This window comes from Hakea prostrata, chromosome 7, assembly GCF_041222555.1.
Source record: "Hakea prostrata isolate BN-2017 chromosome 7, UWA_Hpros_2, whole genome shotgun sequence".
Lineage (NCBI taxonomy): Eukaryota > Viridiplantae > Streptophyta > Magnoliopsida > Proteales > Proteaceae > Hakea > Hakea prostrata.
In genome coordinates, this window is record NC_142606.1 from 10,992,136 (window position 1) to 11,018,895 (window position 26,760).

The window sequence follows — 26,760 nt, forward strand, 5'->3', positions numbered from 1 at the left end:
AAAAGAAAACAAATTTGTTACTTATTTAATTTTCACCAAGTAAATAGAAAAACTAATTTAACCGACGGAAGTGCCTACCAATTTTTCTTAATTCCCAATTAAATTTGGTTTTTGACTAATCATCAGTTGAACCCAATTCTTCAATAGTTTATATTTTCATTTATAGTTCATACAGACTAATTTGAGCAGCGACCTTCAACTGGGGATGATATTGGACAATATATTTAATTGACAAAGTCTATCAAATGGATCTAATTAATTATCTTCTTTTATCTGAATATTCATTTTGTTTAGTTTTTATCTTTGACTTTGCCAATTTTTGTCTTTCTTTTTTAATTTTATTGATAAAGACATGAATTGAAATGTCAAGTTTACACCCAAAAAAAAAATTTGCAAAGAAAAAATCATTTATTTATTTATTTTATTGTTTCAAAGTACTGAACTTGTTCTTCGTGGATAGAAGATTTTATTCAAGACTCGATCCTCCATCTACTAGGTAGATATCTATGATTCTCTCATATTTCTTCACCATACAGTGGGGGTGGGACTCACTTTTGATCATTGACAAAATGAATCAAATGTAGGACCTTTAGTGGGCCCTAAACCCTACCCCCATTGTGCAACGGGTCCTATACGGACTCCACTCACCCCCATTGTGTGATTTCTAGATCGCATTCTCGTTAGAGGAGAGGTATGTGCTTTCTTGACGTTTTTTCTAAAAGGTAATAGCTTGACAATAATAATTAATATATAAGTTAATGAACCGAAAAAAATAAAATTTAAAATTAAATAAGGATAGGTATAAGTTATAACCAAAGAAGATCAATATTGAACCGGGAATTGCTGAGACCGATATTGATCAATTTTGAATTCAGACCGGGGGTTCATCACCATGCATATGGGTCTCCATCTTATTCATGACCATGACCATCAACATCACATCCGTTGCTAAATGTGTGTTAACGGTTTCTCTTCTTTTCGTCTGATGCGCTCAATGGTTCTTTTAAGCTGAGAATATTTAGCATATTCCTCTCTCTCTCTCTGCATTGATCTCTTCACTTGGTATTGATCACCTCCTCTTGGGGCCTAGTTCATATGCTCATCTGTGAAGCTGAGGAAATAGTAAAAGAGAAAGAAAGGAGAAAGGGAAGAAGGAAAAAAAATTCAATCTCAGAGTAAAAGAAAATTTGAGCACTGTTTCTAAGTGGGGGGCATGGATCTCCGGTCCCTTCAAGTGAAGAACAGCAACCAAGGCCTTTTCTCTGCTAAAATTTGTTCTTTCTCACACAGAAGTACATGGGTAGAGAGACCCTTCTCTTGCAATTTGGGAAAGATTTCATCTTTCAGGATCGAAGATGGAAGGTTAATAGAGAGTAGGATCCCGAAGTATAAGGTTTCCCCATGTCGATCTCTGATCTTTGCGATGGCAAAGAAGAATCGTCACAACCCATCTTCGTCTGGTAAGAGTTAGTTTCATCTTTTTCTTTTCTTTTCACTATTTAAGCATCTGGCGAGCGTTCAATGATGTGGGTTTATAAGAATTTGTGAATTTTTATTTTTGGGTACAGACTGATATCTGTGATCCCGACGCTTTTTATGTTGGTTTTTTCTTTCCATTGTTATAGTTTACTCTTGATTGCTTCCAATTGAAGAGATGATTTTCAATTTACTTGAATGCATTGATATAGTTAAACAAAACTGTAGATGCCGATGTTCTTGGACAATAGCTTTTTAGTTCTTGATATACCTGAGTGAGACAATTTTCGCTTCTGGTGCTCGCATTCTATTCTAAAAATGGATTGCCTAACATGTGAAAGCCTTATAACTCCAGTCATCTCTAGCCATTTAACTTTTCAACTTCCCTGTTAATTCTGCATGAAGGTTTCAAGGTTTTTAGTCATTTTGATCTATAATTGGGAATTCTTGAAACGAGTAAAATCCCATGGAAGACTGCTCTTGAGCCTTTTAGGACAAGGGATCACTAGCATGCAGGTCAAATATCAAAGTTTAAACTGGTGCCCATTGCTATCTATTAATTTATTATTTTGTTGCCCATTATGATACATGTGACCTTCTTTCCCCACAAGAGACAGGTTCAAATCTTCTTGGGTGAAATTGAGTTATTTTTTATTTTTGTTTTTTGTTTTTTCAATACGAGAGAGAGAGAGAGAGAGAGAGAGAATGGTTTTGTGATCAGCATACCTATTGAAAAGCTGTTTTTGTGAATTTAAATGGAGAAAATTTGTGGAAATACCATGTTATATAGAACTCCATTGACAAACCATCCTTGAATTTCCATATATCATCAACACCCATCTTAGAGAAAACTTGTCATTTATCCACATGAAGAACAAGTAATGTGTAGTACTCCCTTAGTTCCTGAATCAGTGCAGTATGTTTATTGTTTACAGAACACATCATTTTTTTTTCTTTCTCTCTCTCTTGTATGCTTTTTACTAAGTTCTTTATCCCCAGTATTGCATTGCTAGTTAAAATATTTATTCTTCTTCTGGTCTTATAAATTTATTCATTTTGTTGAATTTTTTTGGTGAGCCTTTCTTTTGGGGTTTTGTGAAAAAAAAAATATAGCATTCAGGAAAGAAAGAATTAGTTTCCCCATATTATGCATGGTACTCCTTTTTTTCCCCTTAAATTACTACTCTGTTTTAGTTTTAGGTACTATTCAGTTGTGTATGTTTCCATGATATGTACATCAAGATCCATAATGTATACTAGTTGTATATTCTGGGTGATTTCTATAACAGGAAATGGTGATGAATCCACACCAGGGAAAGATGGATCTAAAGGGAAGAATCATGGTTTTGGCAAATTAATTTCAGATTGGAGAACCTTCAGAGCACATCTTGTTGCAAAAGAGCAGGTAAACTGTAGCATTTTCTTTTAATTCAAATTGAAATTACACTTTCTTTCTTAAGCTAGGCTGAAAAATGATAAGATGTAGGAAGTTCTCATATTTGGTGGTTACTTTGTTGAGTTTCATGATGAAACATCTAATTTGCTGGCGTCTACACTGCCTGTTTGAAGATGAATTAGTCAGGGTTATATATATATTTCATAACCTGCATTAGTTGCTTCTGGCCAAATCATTTGCACAGAAGTTCTGAAAGTTACGCCTTTGGATATCATGCTAGGCCATGATTGTTGCTCTATAGAGCTGGAAATCGTGGAACAGGATTTATATAAAAACTCCCATTGATTGGGACTAGGCTTTTATTCCTTTTTATGTCTTAATTTTATTCATTTTCCTTGTGGGGGAAAATGGTCAAGACTCTTAAGATATTGATTCTTTCTCCTACTTTTATTGGCATATAAGGAAGGGGCTTTCATGATCTCATCAAGATAATGTGGCAGCCAGATCCTGCATCTTGGTAGAAATGCCCTTTTACTTGCCTCCTTCCCCTGGCAGCATCAACTGTATGGGATTCCCATGTATTGGACTTTCCCTTATGCTATCGAAGTTTTTATGTGTGAAAAGATGCAGGAAAGAAAGAACCTTTTTTCAGATGGGGAAAAGCACTTTGTTAGCCTAGATGATTCCAAACACTTGGTATTCCAAAAGGCACCTTGTTGGTCTTGATGGATCCGAATAATTGGGATTCCACAAAACAGTTGCTTAGGGGACCAGGAAGTATGTTGCTATTTATTTCACCATAGAATCCTGTTTTGCAGTACTTTTGATGGCATTTGAGATGATTTGGACCAAATAATGGAAAGCCACCTTCTTAAGAAATGTACAATTATTTTGGTCATGCTGATGAATGGTTGGTGCTTGAAATTATCACCTTTGGCCAAAAAGAAATTTATGCTTGACATTTCTTCTGTAGGTGCAAAAAAAGGATACTGAAATTCCTGGTGAAGATGCAGATTTGCATCACTCCAAACCCCTTGGCTTAAAATGGGCCCATCCAATTCCTGTTCCAGAGGCTGGCTGTGTGCTTGTTGCCACCGAGAAGCTTGATGGTGTTCGCACTTTTGAAAGAACAGTGGTCCTCCTCCTCAGGTCTGGAAATAGATCCCCATATGAAGGGCCCTTTGGAGTTGTCATCAACCGTCCACTTAACAAGAGAATCAAACAAATGAAGCCCTCAAATCTGGATCTAGCAACCACTTTTGCCGATTGCTCTCTGTATTTTGGTGGACCACTCGAGGCAAGCATGTTCTTACTGAGGAATGAAGCGAACTCCCAATTTCCAGGGTTTGAGCAGGTGATTCCTGGCCTTAGTTTTGGTGCTAGAAACAGTTTGGTTGAAGCTGCTGGGCTTGTGAAGAAGGGGATGCTTAATCCAGAGGATTTCAGATTTTTTGTTGGGTATGCAGGGTGGCAATTTGATCAATTGAGAGAGGAGATTGAATCAGATTATTGGTTTGTCGCTGCATGTAGTGCAAATTTGATTCTTGGTGGTTCACCTGATTCATCATCTGAAGGTCTGTGGGAGGAAATTTTGCAGCTGATGGGCGGTCACTACTCCGAACTGAGTCGGAAGCCCAAGCGAGATAGTCAGTGAAGATATCTTTGAACACCAATGTACATAAAGTTCAGTAGAATGCTGATTCGCTATTCATCCATCATCCTATGCAATTTTAGTTGAGGAAGTGCAGTTCAACTGAAGCGTCAGGGAATTGTATTTGTTACTCTTGATCAATCAAGATGACTCTTTTCACTTCTTTTATGTTCACCCCCCCCCCCCCCTTCTTGTCAGGGTAGGTAGATTTTCTTTTCTTTTTTGTTCTTTTTTTTTTTGGGAGGTGAAATTGAAAGTTGAACCAACAAATTCTAGTACTGGTGAAGAGAATAATGGCTACCGGATTTTCGGCTGATTGAGCCAGTGTGCTGAAATGGGGAAACTAATTCAGCTTTATGGCCTGACAATTCCAAGTTTTCAATTCAAAATTCTGCCAAAATGGGAGTAATTTGCTTTCAGTTAAATGTGCCATCGAGACATTACGACAGAAATTTAACGAGGTTACTCTATTTGTTTTTAGTATGGTTTCTGAGTTGGTTAGTTTTAGATACATTGTAAAAAACAGAACCTCCCCATAACTGAATTAACGGAAAAGAGTTGATATTTAAATTGGTTTTTTGCTGCCTTATTCCCCACGATTAAAGGGCTTCCTTTCTTCTTTAATTAGCTTGACCTGCAACAATTCCAGTTAATTGTGTGGGTACTTGATCAGTAAGTCAGGTAACAAAAACGATATCCTGATTTCCTACTGCAAAAGAAAGCTTAAACACAAACAAAATAAATACCACAAACATCAACCAACATCCAATATATACCATATCCAAGAGTGCGAGTAAAGCTACAGAAACACAACGAATTCTCCTAAGGTGACTTCAATTACGATCAAACATGTAATGTCTTAAAAGTAAGAATATATTCATTCAAATTTTGGGTAAGGGTGTCGTCTTACATGGAGATGGTGATCCAGAACCAGTAAAACCACCCCTTTAAGCTGTACAAAACATATCCCCTGCCTAGAAAAATATACATAAACAGACTGAAAGTGGCAAAAACCCCCCATCCCTCGCTTTCAAGCAAACAAAGGTTACAGAGCCGGCTGGATTGATCAAAAAAAGAGGCTCCGACAACAAATCAGCTATCAAAGATCATGAGTTTCATTTACTTTTGCAATTACCCACCTTGCTGAACCACCATGAGCTTCTCTGAGGTTATAATTCAATGCATAATGCTCCTTAGATAACATACGTATAACCTGATAAAGCCCAGCTGTCGCGTGTCATAAGAGCTTCGAACTGTGTAAGTTCCTTTTCCCCTTGACAGTGACAAGAATAGTCAAATCCCGAAAAGAATGTTGCTTTCCACAGATAAGAGCTATGCTTTTTTTTTTTCGGTAAATAAGAGCTATGCTTTTACCAACAGAAATGACAGCAGAAATTGCTTCAAAACCATCACCGGACATTCGTTGGACGTAATAATGCCTCGGACTGGCCACTATCACTGAAAAAGTTCTTGGTCTTTGCCTTGTCATGGCGGGCTTTGCGGACAGCCTGTTGAATTTGCCGCTCATGCTCTTTGAGCATTTCCTCCAAGTTTCCCCCTGGAGGCAACAATGGTCCAGAATAGTGGATCCTGTTTTTCTTGGGGGCATATCCCTGCAGCGAAGCAAAGGCAGAATAAGGATAAAATTATTCAAATAAAAAAAGATGGCTGACAAGGTGTGAAATCAAGCATCATAAATGCCTATGAGATTCATTAATCTCTGGCTCTAAATGCAGCCCCGGAAATTTCATCCTTCTTTTCTGACGGGAATGTCATTATCCATGTTTAAACAATGCAATATACAACAAAACACATTCAGATTCTGCTCATCGAGCATGGTTTAAACTAAGGATGAAGGAAAACGCAGAACATTGTGACCATGGATGTTAACACGTCAACAATATCAAGTGACAACAAAAGTAATCACTTACCATTGTGGATTCCCTGCTAGACACCTTTTCTCCTTTTTTGTGGGTAGGATTATCCAACAAATGATGGCTCCACTCCGACTTTTCAGAGGGCTCAGCATCATCCAGCTGGTTGTATCTGCAATTTACTTTTTGTTCCGGCCAGGCAGCTTGTATGCTCCTCTCTCTTTGAGAACCGATACGTGAACTTCCAGTAACCGAACCTGAAAACTTGGACAACTCGGCTGCCTGATGAATGTAGCCTCTCGACCCCCGCAAGTCTGCACTCTTTCCTGAAGATCCATATGCTTGGCTTGGAGCACCAACAGTGTCACCCTCTAGCCTACTAAATGAAGATCCATACCCATTGGCAAGATTTGATTGGACAGAACCAGAGAAACCATTCTGTGAAACTCTTCTAGGAGGTTCAATTGGGAAGCCAGAACCACCATCTTCCTGGAAATTGTATTTCTCACTGCAGCTTTTAGGGTTTGACTGTCCCTGCCGTTTCTGAATAAGCCACAAAGTAAGAAGTCTAAAACAGGAAATAACTAGTCTGATGAGCCCTGGAGTTCCAGAAATACCTGTAATGATGCTTGTAGCTCAGCATTGGCATCTGGTGCTGGTGCTGCTTTGGATTCTCTTGAACCTCTCCTCGTATATTCATGTCCATGCCCTTTTGCTGCTGCTTTTTGCCTGGATAACAAAATGAACAATTGATCGAGGATAAGGTCCTTATTATATGGCTGTAAATATATTACAGTATCGTCATAGAATTTAATTTCCAGTCAGCATGGTGTTATATAGACCCCACGACCAACTGAAGACCCCAGAATTTCTTTTTCCACCCTATTGGACTTGTGCATGAGCGAGAGAGTATTTTCCACACGCTAGCAGTATATTTTTGTTCTTTCCCTACTGATGCTAATTCCAAGGAAGTAGATGATAAAGCAGAGTACATCTCATATGCATACATTGGCTTTTCAACCTTAGTGACATTGCAGGGATAGAATACCAAGAGTGAAGGAAGGAAAATAATGTCAAATAAAAGAGAATAGAAATAAATATGTTTGCCACATACTTTCGAGCTTCCTCATCTCGAAGCTTAGCATCAAACTCCTTGCTCGGTGGATATTTAGGCAAACTTGATGGATCACAAGGAAGAGGCTCTGTGGTGAAGAACTGAAAACAAAGCGCTACATTAGAAAGATGATTTGAAAAAAGAAAAGAAAGAGCATCTTACTAATAGCAACAAAGACATTGAAACAAAGTTAATATAGGTGTCCCAAGAACTAGTAATTTTTTTTAACTGTACAGCCAGTAGTAGCTTAGAAGACAGTTGTCTGTAATTGAAAACTCATTATACCGTATCATATGCAAATAACAAGAAATAGATAAGAAAGTTTCCTCATAGAATGATGCAGTAAAGAAACTGATTTTTCTGTAAAGGATTCAAGTTTAGAACATAAGCATCCACATTACTATAAATCAAGAACTAGTGGGCCTGCAGCAAATGATAGGAATCACACAGCATATCAAGAAAGTGGTTTCATGGCTTGGGACATTACAGAAAGAAACACATGGATACACTTGAGATATGCATGAGTAAGCATGGATACAAGCAAACTACTACTTTAAAACACAACACATTATAAATAAGCAGTAATTCAGTTTGACCACAGGACTCGCACAGATGTGGCAGACAAGATAGGGCAAAAAATTGGATACAGTATGCCCCATGGTAAACTGATTACATGTCTAAACTCAATCAGAATTATTCATGTGGAAGCATGAAGCTTTTAAGATTCTCTATATTCTAAAACCCAAATGAATAAACAACACCACAAAAGAAAAATGGTAATATACGAGTTTTGCAATGAAAATTAAAACCATGCCATCCTAGTCAACAGATGAAGTTGCCAAATCATCCTTCAATGTGGCTCTTTAGGTGGTCAGTTCATAGAAGCTTCAATGGGTGGACAGATCACAACAACCTTTACCTAACTTAACTATAAATGGGGAGGACAGGGACAGAGAGAAACATGGCCAATCAAGAGTTTCTCCACCAGAGATGCTGGCTTCACCACTTCTGCAGTCACCAACACTGCCATGGCCACTGCTTCTGCCCCTACAAATTCCGGTATGGACACCATCACCTGGTCTTGCCACTGCAGTCACTGCTGCTGCCATGGCCATCATCATTGCCATCTCTGCTGCTGTCTTGCAACAATGTCAGAGGCTTATTGCAGCTACACTCTTTTCTTTCTCCACACGTTTCAACTCAGTTCTTAATACTTCCTTTTCGGCTCTTCAAGGCTTAAGCAGGTTGAGAACTACTTGCAAGCAAGTGCAAGGTTTTCAATGACTGTTAGCCAGTGATATCAGCTCTCAACTTCCATCAACTCTGTCCTCTATAGCATTGACAGAGCCAAATTCACCAGGGAGGACAGTGGATAGTCTTCCAAGCATCTAAACCCTAGCTCGAATTGGGGACAAAGAGAGGGAATTTCAGTGATGGTCTCCATAGGATATCCATCCAGAAAAATAACTGAACCTGCCCCCCCCCCCCGCCAATCCCCAACAGATTGCCGGATGGGACAGTGAAAGTTTGCACAACCCCGAATAAAGAGGGTCTTGTAACATAAAAGTAAAAAAAACTACAGCAAGGTTAGGGTTGTAGTAACATGAGGTAAAAGGAAAATATGATCATTTTTTAATGTTTAGCTTCAAGTAACAGATTCAACTTAACCAACAGGACTTACTTGTAAGCCCCACAGTTGTCAACTAAGTCTAGAGTTTGAGGTCCATGTATATGTCCAAACAATGGAGGGTGGACTCGGACAATTCGAAATCAGGGGGGCGAGTGTAATTTGGTTTATATTTTACGACAAATAACTTCACCAGTGTTTGCTGCCAGTCCCAAGATCAAGTAAAGGAGGGTTGGTGCATCAGATCGGCAACTGGCACTAGAAAAAATCTAACCAAACCCTTTTGTTCCCAAAGAATTAAAACATGGTGGATGAAGTGGAGAGGTGCACCTAGGATCTTGTGTGATCCACGTATTCCTTTAAAGCTCAAAGGAAAATTCTATAAAACCGTTGTCTAACCAACTATGATGTATGATGCAAATTGTTGGATTGTTAAAAAACATCATATAGATAAACTCAATATAGCACAAATGAGGATGCTAAGATGATGAATGGCAAAATTAAGAAGGATAAGATAAATAATAATCATATTAGAGCTGGTCTGGGAGTAGCTCCGATAATCGATAAGCTATGAGAAAGTCATTTGAGGTAGCACAACCGCATTCAACGGAGGCCTGTAAATGCCCCTGTAAAGAAAAGTGATATAATCTAGATTGAAGGAATTAGAAGAGCTAGGGGAAGACCTAAGAGAACCTTAGGAGAGGTGGTGAGAAATGATATGCATAGCTTAGGCCTCATATCTAGCATGGCCTCAAACAGAACTAATTGGAAGGCAAGAACCCATGTAGTTGACCCCATTTAGTTGGGACAAGGCTTCTTCTTCTTGTTGTTGTTATTAATCTTTCCCTCTACCAATTTAAATTATTTACAAATAGAAAGTTACCAAAAAATTTCTAATTTTGTACTCTATTAATTCAAATGGTTAATAAACAGTTACACCAAATTTTTTTCTTCTTAAGTAGGACATAAATGATACTAAAAAAATGACGAATGATGAATCCTCTTTTTTTCATGCACTATGTCTATACCAGCAGAATTTTAAAAATTGCTCATCCAAGTCTATAGCATGAATATATATTTAATATGATTGTAAAAACTACTTTGCATATAATACAACCCAGAATTTACACTAATTCTAGATATATGCAATAACATCATTTTGTCATCTTTCGCAAATTCTAATATACAGTGACTTGGTTTACCACACAAAAGTAACTCTAACAAGGTAGAATTATCTTTCTGTAGAGGCTCTCGTCAGCTGTTAAGAGTGCAATATTTTAGTATTCTAAATAACTAGACTGCACAGGACATCGCCAGCTTGGAAATTTCAAAACCAAAAACCATAAAATCAGAAAGAAGCAGAAATTACCTCACTGTTGAGTGCCGAAGCAGCTGTTCCTCGGGCCTCTGGTTCAATTGCAAGTAGAACATCTAGGAGGGCCAAAGCAGAGGGAGGAAAGTCCTTAAATGTCTCAAGGAGACAACGCTTGTAAGGGTGTTGAGGCTTGAAGACAGTTGCATGTGGCAATTTTGACTTCCTCCAATATTCATCAGAAGGGGAACCACAAAGCTTAAAGATCTTATGCAGTTGCTCTACCTAGAGACAAAAAATATGGAGGTTGTCATCACCGATCAAGACCATGCTACATTATGATACAGAAATTTAATTCCTTCATAGCATCTAACTAGGTCTTTTATTTTTAAAAAGAAGAAATCGGTTTGAAGAACTCTAGAAAAAATACTTATAATATTGATGACAATATATTGCTCAAGGAGTAAGTTCTATAAACTGAGAATGAACCGTAAAAGCACTTAGAATGGTCGTGCATACTACATATATCAGAAAACATAGCCCATGCACTGACAATCAAGAGATTAAACCAGTGGACCACCTTCAGGTGGGTTATGGTAAAAGTACCCAGATAAGCATTTTTTTTACATTGATTTTTTCTGTCAGGTTTACAATATACCTAACATTACCCATCAAAATTGCAGCTCTAAGTATTACAATATTTTTATGGTTAAGAAACACTGACTGATCTGGCGATCCTTCAGATCAATCAGAATTTTGGACTGGCCCAGCCAAAATGGAGCACTAGTGAACAGTAGACATTGGGGATAAAGTTCATCCAGCTCATAATTAAGGAGGCCTTCATCAAGTACTAAAACATAAAGAAAATTAAATGTGTGACCCTCCAAGGCACCAAGCAGAAAGCACGATGAGTACAGTACCTCTGTTCTTCCAGGCATTATAGGCTTCCCTGCAAGCAATTCGGCTAGAATGCAACCAGCACTCCAGAGGTCCACAGCAACACCATAATTTGTAGCACCAAGCAAAAGCTCAGGAGGCCGATACCAAAGAGTAACAACACGGCTCGTTAATGGCTGTTTGTTTTCAGGATTGAAGAAGGTTGCCAACCCGTAGTCACCAATTTTGAGATTACCATTATTGTCAATCAAAAGATTTGAACCCTTGATGTCTCGATGAAGCACCCCACGATTATGACAATGTTCAAGCCCACGAAGTAGCTGTTGCATGTAACATTTAATCTGCAATGAAAGCATGTGTGCCGCATGAATAATAAGTGCAGAAAACAGATGACATTTACTGGATTTATTAAAATTAGGGTCCCAAGGAATGCATTAGGAACATCAAGGGATGGCTACACCACAGGACAAGTACCAAACATTCACAGCAAATCATTATTAAACCTACTCACCACACGTAGTCTAAATATTACAGTGACTAGGCCTACAATTCAGTCACATGCTGCATGGTTCATAATGATGTGTATTCAGAGGTCCAACAGAGGAATTCTTGGTTAAAAATGTCATATATATTTTTCAGATTGGTTATTTCCTATTCCTAGATGATGTTTATCCTTCACACTTTGTCAAAATGTTAAATTTATTCTTTGTAATATATTCATTAGATCATCTTTAAGTACCAGAAAAAACATGAACCCAAAATAAAAAATGCCCTAGGAATACGTTTAGATACTTCAAGGATCATTTATTACATAATCTAGCGGGACATATGACATATTCCAAAGTCCAAACACAAAGAATCCTGCGTATATGTCAACAAATTTTATGCAGTGAATCTAGTGGAAACCATCAATTTCCTTGAAGGTTAGAAAGACAAAAATAAAATAAAATAAAAGGACTGAGAAGGCACCTGTGCTTCGGAAAATTTAATACCAGGTGTTGCTGCTAGCCCAGCAAGATCATGTTCCATATATTCAAATATAAGGTACAAGCTGCAGGACATACGTGAAGTGACCAAACCGTTAAGCTTCATAACATTTGGATGATCAAGCTTACGCAAAATATAGATTTCTCTAGCCATAAAACGGACGCTTTCTGGATCCATATTAACAAACCGAACTTTTTTCATTGCAACAATTTTGCCAGTTTCAAGGTCACGGGCTCTGTATACGTTGCTATAAGTTCCTTGTCCAATCTGTGCCAAAAAATAAAAGAATATCATTTGAATGGGGAAAAATGTTGTGCATGAGAAAGATGAAGAATAAGGGCTAAAAATGGCTAATAGTTCACGAATGACAAATCAAAAAAATTCTGGTCATCAATGGAAATGAATCATGAAAGCCAGAAAGATTCTTTGGATCTCGTCATACCATTACATTATACTGAATATTGACAATCCCAAAAAGCTGTTCATACTCAACAATATTTTTATTGAATATGCACCAACTAAGTGGTTTCTTATTCTGACAGTGAACTCAAATAATATTGAGAACCTATTTATCCCAAAAAATAATAAATAATATGGATATATATTTCCAATTCATTGCTCTTCATACAAAACACATAAAAAAAATTTGTGGGTATACTCATTATTCAAATTCTGCACATTTTAGATGAGCTGAAACTAAATATAAACATCTGGTTCTCCACATATATCAACATATCATACTGATCATCAAGTGTCACCCCTAAACAAACCTTTAGTAGGAAATAAAATACCATCAGTAGACGAAAGTAGAAGCTAATAAATTATTCTTAGGGATAGAAGAGGTCTACCTATAGAGTATAAGGAATCATACAAAAAAAAACAATTACTAGTTGAATCTGAGAAGGGGAACCTCACAATCAAAGTGAAAATAACCATCTATTTCTATAGGGAAAATAAGCGTGTACTCAAAAAAACGCATACATAAAAAAAAAATTTACTTACTTTGTCCAACTTTTCAAATGTGTCAGCCCTTCGAGGAGCCCAACCTTTGATCGCCTCTCCTGCCACTGCTGTAAGCCAAGACGGCCAACCTGTAGCAGCATGTTCCCCTCCTACACCATTTGATGGACTAAACATCCTTGGCATTGGTAGCTGGCCCCGGCCAGTGCTGTTATCTAAAGTAGCCCGTCTCTGATGATGGCCTTTTGGCGTTGGTTGGACAACCAGTGGTTTATTTTCTCCTTTATCAGTTGGAATCGGAGCGGAATTAGTATTTTCTTGTTGTCGTACCTTAAGCAATGCCATTCCATCAGACCCTCCGTTAACAACATCCTCTCTCTCCACAAGAACTTCCTCTCTCCTAGAGGGAGCAACTAACCGTTTGGAGGACTTGTTAGATTCTTTCTCTGTCTGGATCTCAGCAGGATGATCGCTAGAGACCCCTTTTGAGCAAATGCAACCCATAATCCCACCTCACCTCCTCCTTTGTCACACTAACTTCTAGGCTCCTGCAACTCCCTTGCAGAAGTATCTTGCTATTGCCTGTAACTTCTCATGCATAAAGGACAGAGTTTAACGAACATTCAGACAGGTTGCTCTCGCAATATCCACAATCCAAAAACCTTGATCCTAGCCAACTACTGAACCTTCTTGCTGATCATCTAAATCCCTGAATTCCACTTCCAAAACTTGCGAATGTAAATGCTAGATAATCCAAAACAGCTGCTTTCTTCCCTCTTCCAAATCCCTAACTTTTTTTTTGCTTTTTCTTTTTTCCTGGTGAAAGCTCCAAATCCCGAATCCACCCCCAAGGGCAATAGTTGAAAATTCAAACCTGTTAGTGCCAAAAAATACTCACATTCAACATCCTAACCCAGGAAGTATATAGTTATTTTGAATAAAAGAAAATAAATCAACGGGAAAAGGAGGAATAATTACCAAATTCAAGAATCACAGGATCCAAATACCCGAAATGAAATCTCAAAAACCCAGATCCCCAAATCAGACGAAATCGATTAAAACGCTCCAAATAAATCAAATTTTCTGAAAAATAAATTCATCCGAGTCAAAAAGAAAAGTAACGAGAACAGAATCGCTATTAGGCCAGATTCAGTCGTACCCAAAGAAAACGAATCAAAATCAAACCTTGAGACACGAATTTGGCAACAGGATTTCCCACAGCAGTAATTCTGGCCTAGACGAGACTTCCGACGGCGTGTCGGTACCAAGGACCTCGAATCTTTTGCGTTTTCAACGGGTAAAAGCCATTACAGGAGCTATATTCTATTTTCTGGAGAATCGAGATGGAAGGAGAGAGAAAATGAAGAAAAAAATACAGAAGTAACTAAGAAAAAATCGATAATCCCCCACACCAAAAAAAAAAACTTAGAATATCCGGGGGGGGGGGGGAAATTCCTCCTGTTTTTCTGTTTTTTTTTTTCAGAAAAAAATCTTTGATTTTGAAAATGTGAGTTGTAGTAAAAGAGAGAGGAGAAAAGCGAAGGGTTTTCGGATCTGGGAAACCCTAGAAATGCGATTGGCCGAGAGATTTTGGGATTTGACAGTTAGAATGGTTAGAAGAGTTGTAGAGTGTACAGACGATCTGACCTTGGCTGACTTACTCAAGTCGTCTTCTTCCTCTCTCTCTCTCTTCCCTGAAAATCAAATTTGATTAGTTGAGGTTGAGAGAAAATGTTAATGGAGAGAGAGAGAGTAAGAGAGAGTTGAGGGAAATGGTGGGGATCAAACACAGGAAGGCGAAGCAAGCACGGCCTTCCCGTGAAGGGAACGCCTCTGTGAGGATTCGACGAAAGATTTGCTGACACCACACGAGAGTAGACTCAGACCCGGTTTCTTCTCACGACGTGCCGGCTCGTTTGTAGAAGTGGGACCGTCCCCCTCTATTTTTCTTACAAAGCCACATGTGCAACGAGTGGGTCCTACGTGACCCACACATTTTCATGATATCATTTTTTAAATAAATATCATATTTAATGACCGGCGGCCTCTGTATTTAAAATCTCAAATTGAGACGGGTCACGGGTGGGTGGATGAAATTCCAGTCCTCCCATGTCTTTAATGACAATTTCTGTATTTTGGTCAAATTTCTAGAATTAAGTTTAAGCACGTTCCAATAAGAAAAATACTTTATTTTATTTGGAAGCATTTATCATGCATGTTTGCGAGGTCAATGAAAATTTGCACTAGAAGGTGGGTTTGTTTTTCATTGAATTTGTCAGGTTAATTTACACATATTTTGACGAGTTTAAACAATTTTTCTATTGGAAATAGCGGATTATTTTTCTATTTGAAGAGTTTCTAATATATTTTCACCATACAATAAAGATAGAACTTATATCTAATAATGGATAAAATAATTTCAAAGTGAGACTTACAATAGATTTTACATTGACCCCACCACCTCTACTGTCACGTAAAAATGTATATGCTCTCCCAAAGATAAGGTGATGTGGAGATCTTAAGTACATCTTCAAGAGATAGTTGTTTAGGGTGAGGCTTTGTTCTCTGGTTTGATGGAATTCAAAACTCTAAACTCATACTATAAGGCATTGTTCTTTTGGAATTAGCAACCCCTTGAGGTTCAGGTAGGTTTTCGCTTATTTTAAATATTAATTACCAATCAGATTTAATTAAGTTTTCGCTTAAAGAAGCAAGAAAGTCGGCTTTAAAATCATTTTGTTTTGTATATTTTTTGCAACATAAATTCAAATTTATGAATATTTTTATTTAAAAAAAAAAAAACATTTCTAATTTGTTACGTTTGTTTCTTAAAAGCAAAAATTGAGTGTGAGGGGATTTAAGTCAAAGTTTTAGAAAGGGTATTTATAAAATGTCGGTCTCTAAACATAATAATGACCATTTTTGTAAAGTTTATTGTAATTTTTTTAATTTTTTATAAATAAACTAATTTTTTAAATTTTTTGGAGAAAAAGAAATAAATTTTGTCAAATGTCTTAAGGGACTGTTTGGTTACATGAATCCAGAGATTTCAAATCTCTGGATTCATGAACTGAAACGTTGGTTGTAAAAATCTCTAGATTCATGAAATCTATAGATTCACCTTTTTACACTAAAAACGTGAATCTATAGATTTATGGGTGAGGGATGAAATCGGGAGATTTCAAAAAACTATCATTTGCAAAATTCACAAAAATCCGCTCAAATAGTTTTAGGATGAATCCGATTTCATTCCACAACCAACATCTAATTTTATAAATTATAACTCCATGATTTGAAATCTATAGATTTGAAATTTCTATATTTGAAATCTCAATCATATGTCTAAGAGTATTGTTTTCTTCCAAAACAAATTTAATAATGTTTCCAAAACAAATTTTGTCAAATGTCTTCAAGATTATTTCGTCACTTCTATTCCTCCTGGCATCCATCTTCTATCCATAAATATTGATTTTTCATCTTTGCAACATATTTGAGATTCGAATATATTTAAGGGTAACAAACAGCATTAGTGTGATTGGAACCCACACATAAAAATTTATATTTAATTTAAAAATTATATGAATGACACGTGAGAAACTCGTGCATCACTTCCATCACCACGTGCCGTCCGTCTTCCTGCATACCAGTCCCAGGTTTTGAACTTTGCACACAATATCTTACGCACTTGCCATAGATTTTTTTGTTGATTTTCTGTTCGATCTCCTTCGACTTTCTACTGATGGGTCTTCTAACTTCTGTGTTAAATCTAGTGGTGCCTCCAGCAAGCTTGTTTATGCTAGCATTTGCATGGCCAACATTGTGTTTCATTAATGCTTGTGAGAGGATTTATCATACCTTCTATACAGAAAACATGGCAGACAAAGTAGTCATCATAACTGGAGCTTCTTCTGGGATTGGAGAGGTAGGTTCCAAGTTCTACTCTGTTTGTGCTCATCTTTATAAACCTTGTTTTCTCTTAGAATATAACAGTAAGTTGCAGTGATATTTCCACGTTTATGATTTGGATTTCTTCTTGCTTTTTATTCATCCTCTACATGCTGGGCTAGTGATGATTTTCTTGTGCTCTTTGACATTAAAAAGTTTAGGACTCATAAAGTTCGTTAAAAATTTAATGGATAGGACCCTCTAGCTATTTTTCATCCATAACGAAAAAAACCCCTGCTGTGATCCAATTTGTATTATAGTTATCTTTGGAATCCTGTACTGATGTCAAAGGATTAGACAGTATTTTTTTTCTTCTTGTAATATTTGTAAGACTTGTGAATTTTTTGTATTCTCTCACTTTTCTGAAAGAAGCTGTTAGTGTTTTGGGTTTGATTTGCTAAAAAAAATACACCACGAGTGTCTAGTTACTGTCTTGGATATAACTCAAATACCTTAATAGAAGCTTGGTCATAGTTGGGATTGCTCAGAGGAAATGACTGGGGAGAGAGATTCAAACAGGGTGGGTGGAGCAGAGGAATTACAGAGGGGCAGCGAAGGAGGATACAGAAGACAATTTGGGGAGAGAATCAGGAAATGTAGAGGGGGTAGGTGAGGATTTTGATCCTCTTCTGCCTAACACCCCTGCTACTCTGCTTCAATTCCCGTTGTTCAGATGGTGCCATGTGTTCAAAAATCCAATCCAACGTTACTTATTGTGCACATTCTTACTAACATTTCTTACAAGAAAATGCTATATAAGCTTCTTTACAATCTTGAACTATCAAGCATGTGTTACAACATTGTTTGCAGCAAATTGCATATGAATATGCAAGAAAGGGGGCTAATCTTGTACTGGTGGCGAGAAGAGAAAATCGACTCTGGGGAATTAACGAGAGGGCAAGGCGCATGGGTGCAAGGCATGTCATGGTCATAGCAGGAGATGTTGTCAAGGAAGAGGACTGTAGAAGATTCATCCATGAGACTATAAATATTTTTGGTCGTGGTAAGGCTCACCTTTTAACTTATTCTTTTTTGGGTAAATGAGCAAAATCCTTTTTTCATGTTCCTTCTTCATTGTTATTTCCAAATGAGCAGTTGATCATCTAGTAAACACAGCTACCTTGGGACACACATTCTACTTCGAGGAAGCCAGAGACACTTCCTTTTTTCCTCTTTACACAGTAAGAATCCAAAACACAATAGTAACATGTAGCCATTTATAGCTATGGTTTCCATGGATATTTCTACCATTAAATATATTTCCCCTGAAAATGTAAGTACTATCAGAATTTATACATATTTGCAGCTTTGAGATTGTATCATAGAAGCTTTGTTTTTGTATATAATCCCCAAATCGTTGGTGATCAACACTCTTTACTTTTTTTTCTTTTTATTTCAGGGCATTAATTTCTGGGGAAATGTATATCCAACATATGCAGCTCTTCCATTTCTAAGACAGACCCATGGTCGAGTAATTGTTAATGCATCAGTAGAGAGCTGGTTACCTATGCCAAGAATGAGCCTGTATGCTGTGAGTACTGAAAACTGGGATCTTAGTGTATTTTCATTTTCAAGAAATACTTTGAAATCTGTTCTGTGTGTTATGATCTCCAAACCCTCGTTTCAGAACCATCTTAATGATCATTATGGTGCTTATTGTTGTATTCTTCTGGCACATAAAGGATTACTAGTTTGATTTGGCAGGAAAAAGGTTTATAATCATTGTTATCTTTCACTGAAATTTCCATTATTAGGCAGCCAAGGCAGCTCTAATAGACTTCTATGAGACATTGAGGATTGAAATGGAAGATGATGTTGGAGTAACAATCGCAACACATGGTTGGATAGGGAGCGAGATGACAACTGGGAAGATCATGCTAGAAGAGGGTGCAGAGATGCAGTGGAAGGAAGAAAGAGAAGTAAGTTACAATTTGATGATCTATATGATTCTTCAAAAGAAATTCAAGAACCCACCACACAATAAGGCTTGCAAAATCTTGCTTCAGGGTCAAGGAACCCTCGAAACAACACCAAATCATCTGGTCTGTTTCTAAAGTGGTTACTATAACCAGATCCAGAACAGTAGTGTTCACTGACACTGCATGACTCGTGCTCCATTAGATGAGCAGAGAAACTTCAAATTGGATCAATAAATGGTCATAATTAACTCAAGTTGCAGAATTCCTGGAATGATCTTGTTTTACATGAATGACTAGTGAATTCCCTGTTATCATATATCATATTCTCATTTTGAAAAATGTAGTTACTGAACATAGTGGTTTGACTGAAAGCCTTAGTATGGGTTCTAACATATTCTTTGAGCTGTATAGGTGCCAGTCGCCGGAGGGCCAGTGGAAGAATACGCAAAGTTGATTGTAGCCAGCGCGTGCCGAGGAGATCCATATGTAAAATTCCCCAGATGGCATGATGTTTTTATGGTTTTCAGGGTTCTTGCACCCAATCTCTTAGTGTGGACATTTCGTTTCATCTTCACAACAGCTAGTCCAAGAAAAACATCCATTGTTGGCACTGGAAGGTCTCTCTTGGAAAGCCCACCAAGATCCAGAAGACTTCTCTTAGAGACATCTGTTCCAAGGAAGCTTAATACTGTACCTCCTGCTGCTTCATGATGCTTAGTTTGGATTCAAATGTTATGTTGTTTATGTTGGATTCGTATGCTTGACCTGAGCTGAGCTCATATAAATATTAAGAGCATGACTCTGTTTTCTCGGCTTTCCTAATAAGCAAATCAGTATATCTGAATCTAAAGAATCCAGAGGCAATCATCCTTGTAACAAAGCGACCTTCTGATCCATAATTTGTATTACCCATAAGATTGGATCGAATGTAATTTCGAAAAACAGCATCAAGCATGATAGAACATAAAAGATAGTGTTCTAATAAGCTATCCTGAAAGTTTTCAAAAACAGGGGAAAAGAAAAAGCTGTGCTACTACAAAATCTATGTTGTTCTCAGAAAAAGTCAGCTACCCAAGATATATTTCCATGTCGTCAATGGAAATATTCAAGTTCTCCTCCTCTGATGTCTTGTGGAAGTCGTTATTCATGCCATGAACAATATCATCTGCCTGTTCACAGCCTTCAGTTTGAAGAACTTGCAGTTCACCTTCATTTACAGCTTTATCATCAGCACCCTGAGTAGCCCTTTTCCCCAGCTCGTAATCGACCGCCATGGCAGCATTCGTCGCTGCTCTCTGTATCGATTTTGGAGACATATCAGCCTGGAGGTAGCTAGGGAGACATGAAGGGAAGTTGAGAAGATTTGCTGATGAAGGACCTCTCAAACAGAACATTGCAGTATCATAAGCAACGGCTGCAGCTTCTGGGTTAGTATAAGAACCTAACCAGAGCCGTTCTCTGGTGCCTGGAATTCGAATCTCCGACACCCATTTCCCCCATTTCCGGCAACGAACTCCTTTGTATCTCTTCTGATCTCCATGAGAACTACCTTCTCCTTTTGAGCAATCCATCTACAAATCTGTTGATCTGAAAATGAATAGAGAAGAGAATGAATATATAAGTTGAGAAACCAGAAAGTCAGCGTTGACTGGTTTTTAAATTAAAAAGCCGGAGTTGACCATAAATTGGGTCAAATAGTGCGTTAGAATACCTCCCAGAACCGTGTTGGACTGGTGACGTGTATCTTTCACGAAGTCGGCGCCCGAAAGCGGGTCGGTGTTGAGATCCGATTGGATCATGCTTCTTCTTTCCATAACGACCACAAGTTTTAACGTTTTAACTTTTGAGTCATCGGATCCAACTTGATTACCCGACCCACTGACCTAAATATTTTTCAACTTGTTATCTAGATTACTAATTCTATAGACCGAATCTAGAATTTGAAGCAATCGGGTCAAGGTAAGGTGGGCCCAGGTTTTGACCGGTTCCCCAACTTGCCTAACGAGAGAGAACAAAATTAATGAAGTCAAGAAATCCATGGAAGAAGCAATTATAGTATGAGATTTTGGATATCTTGATCCAAATTGGCAACTGCAAGAAACCCACTTGTGCTATTTGGTAACCTTGCACAATCTCTATCTCATCCTCTCAATTTTTTCATCTTCACCCAATTTATTTCATATAATTAATTTTCTTTCCCACGAAAAAAAAAATTGTTTCGTATAATCTTCAGCATATTCCAAAGGAGGAAAATAACATTGTTTTCTTTCTGGCACTGAAAACCCATTCAATGTCGTGTTTGACTGGTTAGCTTTTCCGAACCACGGTTTTCAAGGTTGATGGTAACTTTACCATGAGTTACACGATTTTGACACTAATGTCTGCTTATGTACTATCAACGTGTTACTTGTAAATCAGGAAAATAGCATTGTTATTTTTCTAGCGACATAAAACCATTCGATGTCATGTATGACTCTACCATGAATTACACGGGTTTTGACATTTATATATGTTTATGCACTATTGACATGTTACGTGTACATCAAATAAAAAGACTACTAAATCATAATGTAAAGGATAATACAAAGTTCCATTAGATAATTGATTGAATAGACTATGCATCAAATAACATAGGCCAACACAACCAAATAAGATCATTGAAAAATACTAATTGCTTAGCATACTAACGCAACTAAGTTTGTCTTTGTTCTTCATAATCCATTCTAAATCATTGAATTTCTCAATGATCAAAAAATACAAATCATTAAGTTGTTGAATATATATATATATAGAAGGTGGTGGAAAACAATTAATCCACCAATAAAAACCACCCAAATGTAAATTATTTAAAAGAGCAAGATTGAACATATTGGTCTATAGTTAATGATTAGGGGAAACAAGGTCTTTCCTATTTGATAAGGTCAAAATTGTTTTTTTTCTTCTTTCTTTCCTACTAAAAAAAGTTTGTATTTTTATTTTTTATTTAATGCATATTTGCAAATTAAAGTAAAAAAATTAGTATCTATTTCATTTGATGACATGATGTAAATATATTTTGTTCTTATACTTTTAATTTATACTTTTAATTTCTATATGCTCGTTGTTCACATAGCTTTTCATGTCAATTTATTTTTTTGGATGCTATTTTCATGTTGATTCAACGTGGCATTGTGTGACCTTCTACACTTATTTTATCCATACGAATTCAATGACAAAATGTAAAACATCAAAAAAAGCAAGATGTGACCTTTTTATTAATATTATACTTTTATTTTGGCTTTGAACCAAAAAATATATGTTATATTATTAAATTTTCTTTAATTGATAATAATTTTCAATTATTATTTTATTATTTTATCTTTTATATTTGACAATTATATTTTTGAAATACAAATAAATCCATTAGGATTTCTTGGAATAAACTAAAAAACACAACATCCAAATGACTATATTAGTTTACATAGTAACAGTAAATATTCAAAAGAATAGGTAAAATCTCAGAGTTTAACAATAGAAAATAGATATAACTTGTTGGTCTATGACTTCATCAATTTTTACCTAGTATCTCACTTCATTCCTAATCAATTTTTTTCCCCCTTAATTTATCTTCTCACTCTAAAAATAGGTTTGTTGGTTCAACTTAGACATGAAAGTTCCAATCAATTTTTTTACCAATTGTAGTTTCACTTATCAAAGTTCATCCTTATTTTGGATGAGATCAACAAGCAAATTAAAAGCATGTATACGTTCTATTATTCAATATCCATTTATCTATATTTTAGGGCCCCAGAACATTAAAAATGTGACTTCAAGCTATGGGTGAGGTTGTCGAATAAGATCCCGCTAAATTGGCCAAGCAAACCATACTTTGGATATCGCTCGAAGCAAGGCCAGTCGATGGATTAAGACTAAGAACCCGACCGTTTATCATCAAAGGCCCAGCAAGAGACATCACTACGTATCTCGGCCTCCCTAGAACTTCCTTTCCAAAATTATCCCGTGACATGATGAACCATAAATAATCGATCCATCTGGACTGACTAAAATCAATGGAAGTAATTAATAATATCACATGATCAATTGATAAAGTTGTTGACTTGCTTACAATAATAGCCAACGAACACATGTAAAATGCCAAAACTAGTTAAGAACGAATCCGACATTCATTTGACTACAGTCCAATAGCAAAAAATAGGCAAATTAATTAGATAGATGTTTTAATTTCGTGTTGACTATGTAACTTATGGAAATTGATCTTATCCAAATTGAAACAAAACCAAATCTATAGGCACCATTATTTTATAAATCGAAATAAAACCAAATCCATAGACACCCTAAAAAATAGTTTTTTATTAACTAAGCTTGTAACTCATATATCTTTACTCGAAAATAAAAAATATGGATAGAACCACAAAGCAAAAAATAAAAAACTGACATTTCTACCAAAAAATAATTAAAATTATTTGAAAGATAAGATTCTCATCCAACGATTGAAAACATACCATAGCAAATTTTTGACAAAAACAATTAACTAAACACGTTTCAGTTTTAACGTTCGAACCAAAATAAATCTTTATTACCATTTTTTGAATTAAAAATAAATCCTAATTAGTCTCTGTATCATGCTGACGTGGAAGATCCTATATATATGTCTGTGTAGTATCTCTTCATCCATCCGTTCTTGCAAGAGCCTTCTACCATCTTCTGGGGAGAAAAAATGGGTTTTTATTCTCAAGAAGAGAAGGCTCTTGGAGTTGATCATCCTTGCCTCAGCAGCCTTGAAGAGCAGATTTCTGTGTTTTACGGTGAAGATTCCGGTGACTTTGATCGCACTTTCGAAGACGATTTTGGTGATTGCGAATCAAATGGCAGTGGAGATCATGATTCTACAGAAAAGACCTCGTTTTGGGAATCAAAACATGACCTACTTGTGGTAATTAATCTTCAAAAAGCCGAATTCGTTTTGAGGAATTTTTCTGATTCTGTTTAGAAGATTTTTCGTCTAATTCTCAAAAGAAAATTCCTTTTTTGAATCTAAAATTGCAGGAAATTCTGGAGTATAATCGTCCGACAGGATTGAAGATTCGTGAAGAAGTTAGAAAAGCATTAGAAAAGGCGAAAAAGAGACAATTTTGTAAATGTAGCAAACCTAGCTTTAATGGTTGTTCTAAATGTCTCCGACAAGCCGTCGTCGATCATCTTTGCGATAAAGGACTCAATGCTGCAATTTGCATTTCCAAATGGACACATCAATCAAAAATCCCCGGAGGTAGTAGATCCTTCTTGATTGCTTATCAATTATCATAGATGATCATGATTTTTTCGGATTTTAAATCGTTTCTTATTGATTATGCAGGAACACATGAGTATATAGATATAATTTTTAACAGTCGATTAGGACAGAAGAAGGAATCGAGGTACTTGATCGAATTAGATTTCCGTTCTGAGTTCGAGATGGCAAAAGCATGCGATGAATATCGGAATTTGATAAATCAACTGCCGGAATTTTTTGTTGGTAAACCTGAAAAGTTGAATACAATTTTACGAATCGTATGCGATGCAGCGAAGAGATCGGTGAGTGAAATGAAAATCCATATGGGTCCATGGAGAAAGAGAAGATTTATGGAAAAGAAATGGTCAGCTCCTTATACAAGATTTTGTCCCAAGCAACAAGCAACAGCAGCAACAGCAAAACTCAATTGATTCTGTATTGAAAAGACAAAAGAAGCAAGTTCATCATATGGTCATTCCCAAACATTGCCTACAGTTTGCAGCACCTGCTACAGCATTAAAAGTCACTTGATCAGGTTTTATTTTCTCTTGAAACTCACAACAAATTAGATGAGATGATGAAATATGCATGGGTTCGAGAAGCCCAAGTTTTCCATGGATATATATATATAAGTATGTGTGCAAGGCTACTGTGAAGGAATCATCTAACTTTCTGTAAATAACTTGAAAAACTTATAAGGAAGAGTTTTGTAATGAAATTATGATCTTTTTCTTTTATTACTTGTCATGGCTTTCTTTTTTTTTTTTTTTTTGGTAATACTTGTCATGGCTTTCTAAAGTTGTATATTTCTAAGGTAAGTGCATGTAGAGGAGTTAGGTGGGTTTTATTTTTTTCCATGTGGTGGTTGGTGTATTTAAATTTTGGGTATTCTAAACTGAGAACGAACTTGCATGGGAGAGGGTTGGTATATAGGGCCAGACTTAAATGCTACATTTACTCAAGGTCCGAAATGTCGGACTAAATCACCGTGTCGGTGGCTAGAGACATTTCACCGACATGTCGATGAAAATTTGACCCCTGGTTTCGGCGGTATTTATGGTTGTTTTTGTTTGAATTTTGTTGTAAAACCTAATTTTAAACCAATAAACATATTGAGAGCATAATTTTGGCCTAAAACATCATTTAATCTAAAGTTTTTGATTGACACATGCCGGACTAAGGGGCAAGATTGGAAGTTTGGAAAACTCATATAAACTAATGTGAACATACAAAGAATACAAATACTCAATTAGTGAAGAGAAGTTATAAGTTTATAATTCACTATACAATTATGCTGAGTATGACTCATGCTTTACATTCTACTGCCAACAGACAAGGGGGTCCTGCTCCTCGGTGAACGGACTGTGTCTGCGGAGGCCTACTCTATAGGGGTGTGGGGGCAACAGCGCTCTCGGAACTTATAGACGTCCTACGTCATTTTGGCAAAAGTCGAATAAAAAATCGTTGAAAACCGAATGAAATCTGTTAAATACAGTGAATTTGCCGATCTATCACAAAAAAAATTGACTTTTCACTATATATCTCAACATTTGGTATGTGTCGTGTCGTTGGTGAAGTTATATCGCCCCCATCAATATAGCGATATATTACCCTATGTTGGCGATATATTGCCAACACTTTATACTATACATTTACCGCCAATAATCTTAGTATATATATTATATATTAAAAAAAATGCACCAGAAAGCTCGAAGAATGGATTCATCAACACGTAGAGTAGCAATTTGGATTATGTATTATGAAGGTGTGACAATCTGGACCATTCTCAATTTGAAATGATATCATTCCAAGGAATTCTTATCCATTTATATATATAAGGAAATTTGACTGTTCATCATCCTTATGCTTGACATGTGGCATTGGCAAATTCATCAACACGCATGATATACAAATTCTTATCTATATAAGGTGATATACATGTCGGAATTTTTTATTTTTTATTTTTATCAAATGATGATAATAAATTAACTGGTTGAAATACCCAAAAGAATAAGCTACATTGTTTAACATATAAAAAGTAGTTGTAACTTGTAACCACTAAATTTTAGAGACATTTAACAATCTTGCTCCCAACGACTAAAGACTGAAAACCTCTTTAGTCAAATAAAATTAATAAAAATCTAATACTCTAAATAGAAAAACAAATCCAATTTAAAGAATTCTATTTTCCCAAGAGACTTAAAAGAAGGTGAAAAACAACCAAAATTTAATCGAATGTTGTTAATCAGAATTTAGTCGAATGTATATCCAGTAAGTCATCCTTGCACTTGGGAAGTGCAAAACAAGATAAACTTACAAGACTTCCAATT

General features: G+C 36.5%; 5 protein-coding genes across 9 annotated transcripts; 3 read left to right on the forward strand and 2 right to left on the reverse strand.

Moving 5' to 3' along the window:
• The first annotated feature begins 974 nt into the window (after positions 1-974).
• Positions 975-4,858, forward strand: LOC149009723 (electron transporter, putative (DUF179)). 2 transcript variants are annotated; one of them, XM_089160316.1, is made up of 3 exons: positions 975-1,460; positions 2,790-2,881; positions 3,846-4,858. In XM_089160316.1, the coding sequence occupies exons 1-3, from the start codon at positions 1,214-1,216 to the stop codon at positions 4,524-4,526; spliced, it is 1,020 nt and encodes a 339-aa protein (XP_089016442.1). In that variant the 5' UTR covers positions 975-1,213; the 3' UTR covers positions 4,527-4,858. The 2 variants fall into 2 exon arrangements, with proteins under 2 accessions (XP_089016442.1, XP_089016441.1); XM_089160315.1 differs by having other exon boundaries at positions 977-1,460; positions 2,766-2,881.
• Positions 4,859-4,952: 94 nt separating this feature from the next.
• On the reverse strand, positions 4,953-15,190 carry LOC149009724 (putative serine/threonine-protein kinase At1g54610). 4 transcript variants are annotated; one of them, XM_089160312.1, is made up of 10 exons: positions 14,480-15,190; positions 14,273-14,377; positions 13,337-14,168; positions 12,317-12,601; positions 11,371-11,688; positions 10,508-10,735; positions 7,512-7,612; positions 7,015-7,126; positions 6,455-6,940; positions 4,953-6,136 (listed from the first exon to the last, which is right to left on the reverse strand). In XM_089160312.1, the coding sequence occupies exons 3-10, from the start codon at positions 13,796-13,798 to the stop codon at positions 5,933-5,935; spliced, it is 2,196 nt and encodes a 731-aa protein (XP_089016438.1). In that variant the 5' UTR covers positions 13,799-14,168; positions 14,273-14,377; positions 14,480-15,190; the 3' UTR covers positions 4,953-5,932. The 4 variants fall into 4 exon arrangements, with proteins under 4 accessions (XP_089016438.1, XP_089016440.1, XP_089016439.1 ...); XM_089160314.1 differs by lacking the exon at positions 14,273-14,377 and having other exon boundaries at positions 14,942-15,190; XM_089160313.1 differs by lacking the exon at positions 14,273-14,377.
• A 1,843-nt stretch (positions 15,191-17,033) lies between these two features.
• LOC149009725 (11-beta-hydroxysteroid dehydrogenase B-like) lies at positions 17,034-19,869 on the forward strand. The gene is made up of 6 exons (XM_089162373.1): positions 17,034-17,216; positions 18,050-18,242; positions 18,335-18,420; positions 18,639-18,770; positions 18,994-19,158; positions 19,570-19,869. The coding sequence occupies exons 1-6, from the start codon at positions 17,034-17,036 to the stop codon at positions 19,867-19,869; spliced, it is 1,059 nt and encodes a 352-aa protein (XP_089018499.1).
• A 180-nt stretch (positions 19,870-20,049) lies between these two features.
• LOC149009726 (ethylene-responsive transcription factor ERF020-like) lies at positions 20,050-20,729 on the reverse strand. Its single transcript, XM_089164194.1, has one exon. It carries the CDS (start codon positions 20,727-20,729, stop codon positions 20,226-20,228), a length of 504 nt encoding a protein of 167 aa, XP_089020320.1. The 3' UTR covers positions 20,050-20,225.
• Positions 20,730-23,850: 3,121 nt separating this feature from the next.
• LOC149009727 (uncharacterized) lies at positions 23,851-25,124 on the forward strand. The gene is made up of 3 exons (XM_089163679.1): positions 23,851-24,091; positions 24,205-24,427; positions 24,515-25,124. The coding sequence occupies exons 1-3, from the start codon at positions 23,876-23,878 to the stop codon at positions 24,859-24,861; spliced, it is 786 nt and encodes a 261-aa protein (XP_089019805.1). The 5' UTR covers positions 23,851-23,875; the 3' UTR covers positions 24,862-25,124.
• The last annotated feature ends 1,636 nt before the right edge of the window (positions 25,125-26,760 follow it).

What these genes read in the sequence shown, in the direction of transcription:
- LOC149009724 (XM_089160314.1), bottom strand. Translation starts at nt 13,798, where the DNA reads ATGGGTTGCATTTGCTCAAAAGGGGTCTCTAGCGATCATCCTGCTGAG. An exon ending in TTAAATTTTCCGAAGCACAG is followed by an intron (nt 11,689 to 12,316) that starts GTGCCTTCTCAG and finishes CTTTCATTGCAG; the next exon opens with ATTAAATGTTACATGCAACA. An exon ending in CTTCGGCACTCAACAGTGAG is followed by an intron (nt 7,613 to 10,507) that starts GTAATTTCTGCT and finishes CTTTGTTTTCAG; the next exon opens with TTCTTCACCACAGAGCCTCT.
- LOC149009726 (XM_089164194.1), bottom strand. Translation starts at nt 20,729, where the DNA reads ATGGATTGCTCAAAAGGAGAAGGTAGTTCTCATGGAGATCAGAAGAGA.
- LOC149009723 (XM_089160315.1), top strand. Translation starts at nt 1,214, where the DNA reads ATGGATCTCCGGTCCCTTCAAGTGAAGAACAGCAACCAAGGCCTTTTC. An exon ending in TCACAACCCATCTTCGTCTG is followed by an intron (nt 1,461 to 2,765) that starts GTAAGAGTTAGT and finishes TTTCTATAACAG; the next exon opens with GAAATGGTGATGAATCCACA. An exon ending in ATCTTGTTGCAAAAGAGCAG is followed by an intron (nt 2,882 to 3,845) that starts GTAAACTGTAGC and finishes TTTCTTCTGTAG; the next exon opens with GTGCAAAAAAAGGATACTGA.
- LOC149009727 (XM_089163679.1), top strand. Translation starts at nt 23,876, where the DNA reads ATGGGTTTTTATTCTCAAGAAGAGAAGGCTCTTGGAGTTGATCATCCT. An exon ending in CAAAACATGACCTACTTGTG is followed by an intron (nt 24,092 to 24,204) that starts GTAATTAATCTT and finishes CTAAAATTGCAG; the next exon opens with GAAATTCTGGAGTATAATCG. An exon ending in TCAATCAAAAATCCCCGGAG is followed by an intron (nt 24,428 to 24,514) that starts GTAGTAGATCCT and finishes TTGATTATGCAG; the next exon opens with GAACACATGAGTATATAGAT.
- LOC149009725 (XM_089162373.1), top strand. Translation starts at nt 17,034, where the DNA reads ATGGGTCTTCTAACTTCTGTGTTAAATCTAGTGGTGCCTCCAGCAAGC. An exon ending in TATAAATATTTTTGGTCGTG is followed by an intron (nt 18,243 to 18,334) that starts GTAAGGCTCACC and finishes CCAAATGAGCAG; the next exon opens with TTGATCATCTAGTAAACACA. An exon ending in AGTGGAAGGAAGAAAGAGAA is followed by an intron (nt 19,159 to 19,569) that starts GTAAGTTACAAT and finishes TGAGCTGTATAG; the next exon opens with GTGCCAGTCGCCGGAGGGCC.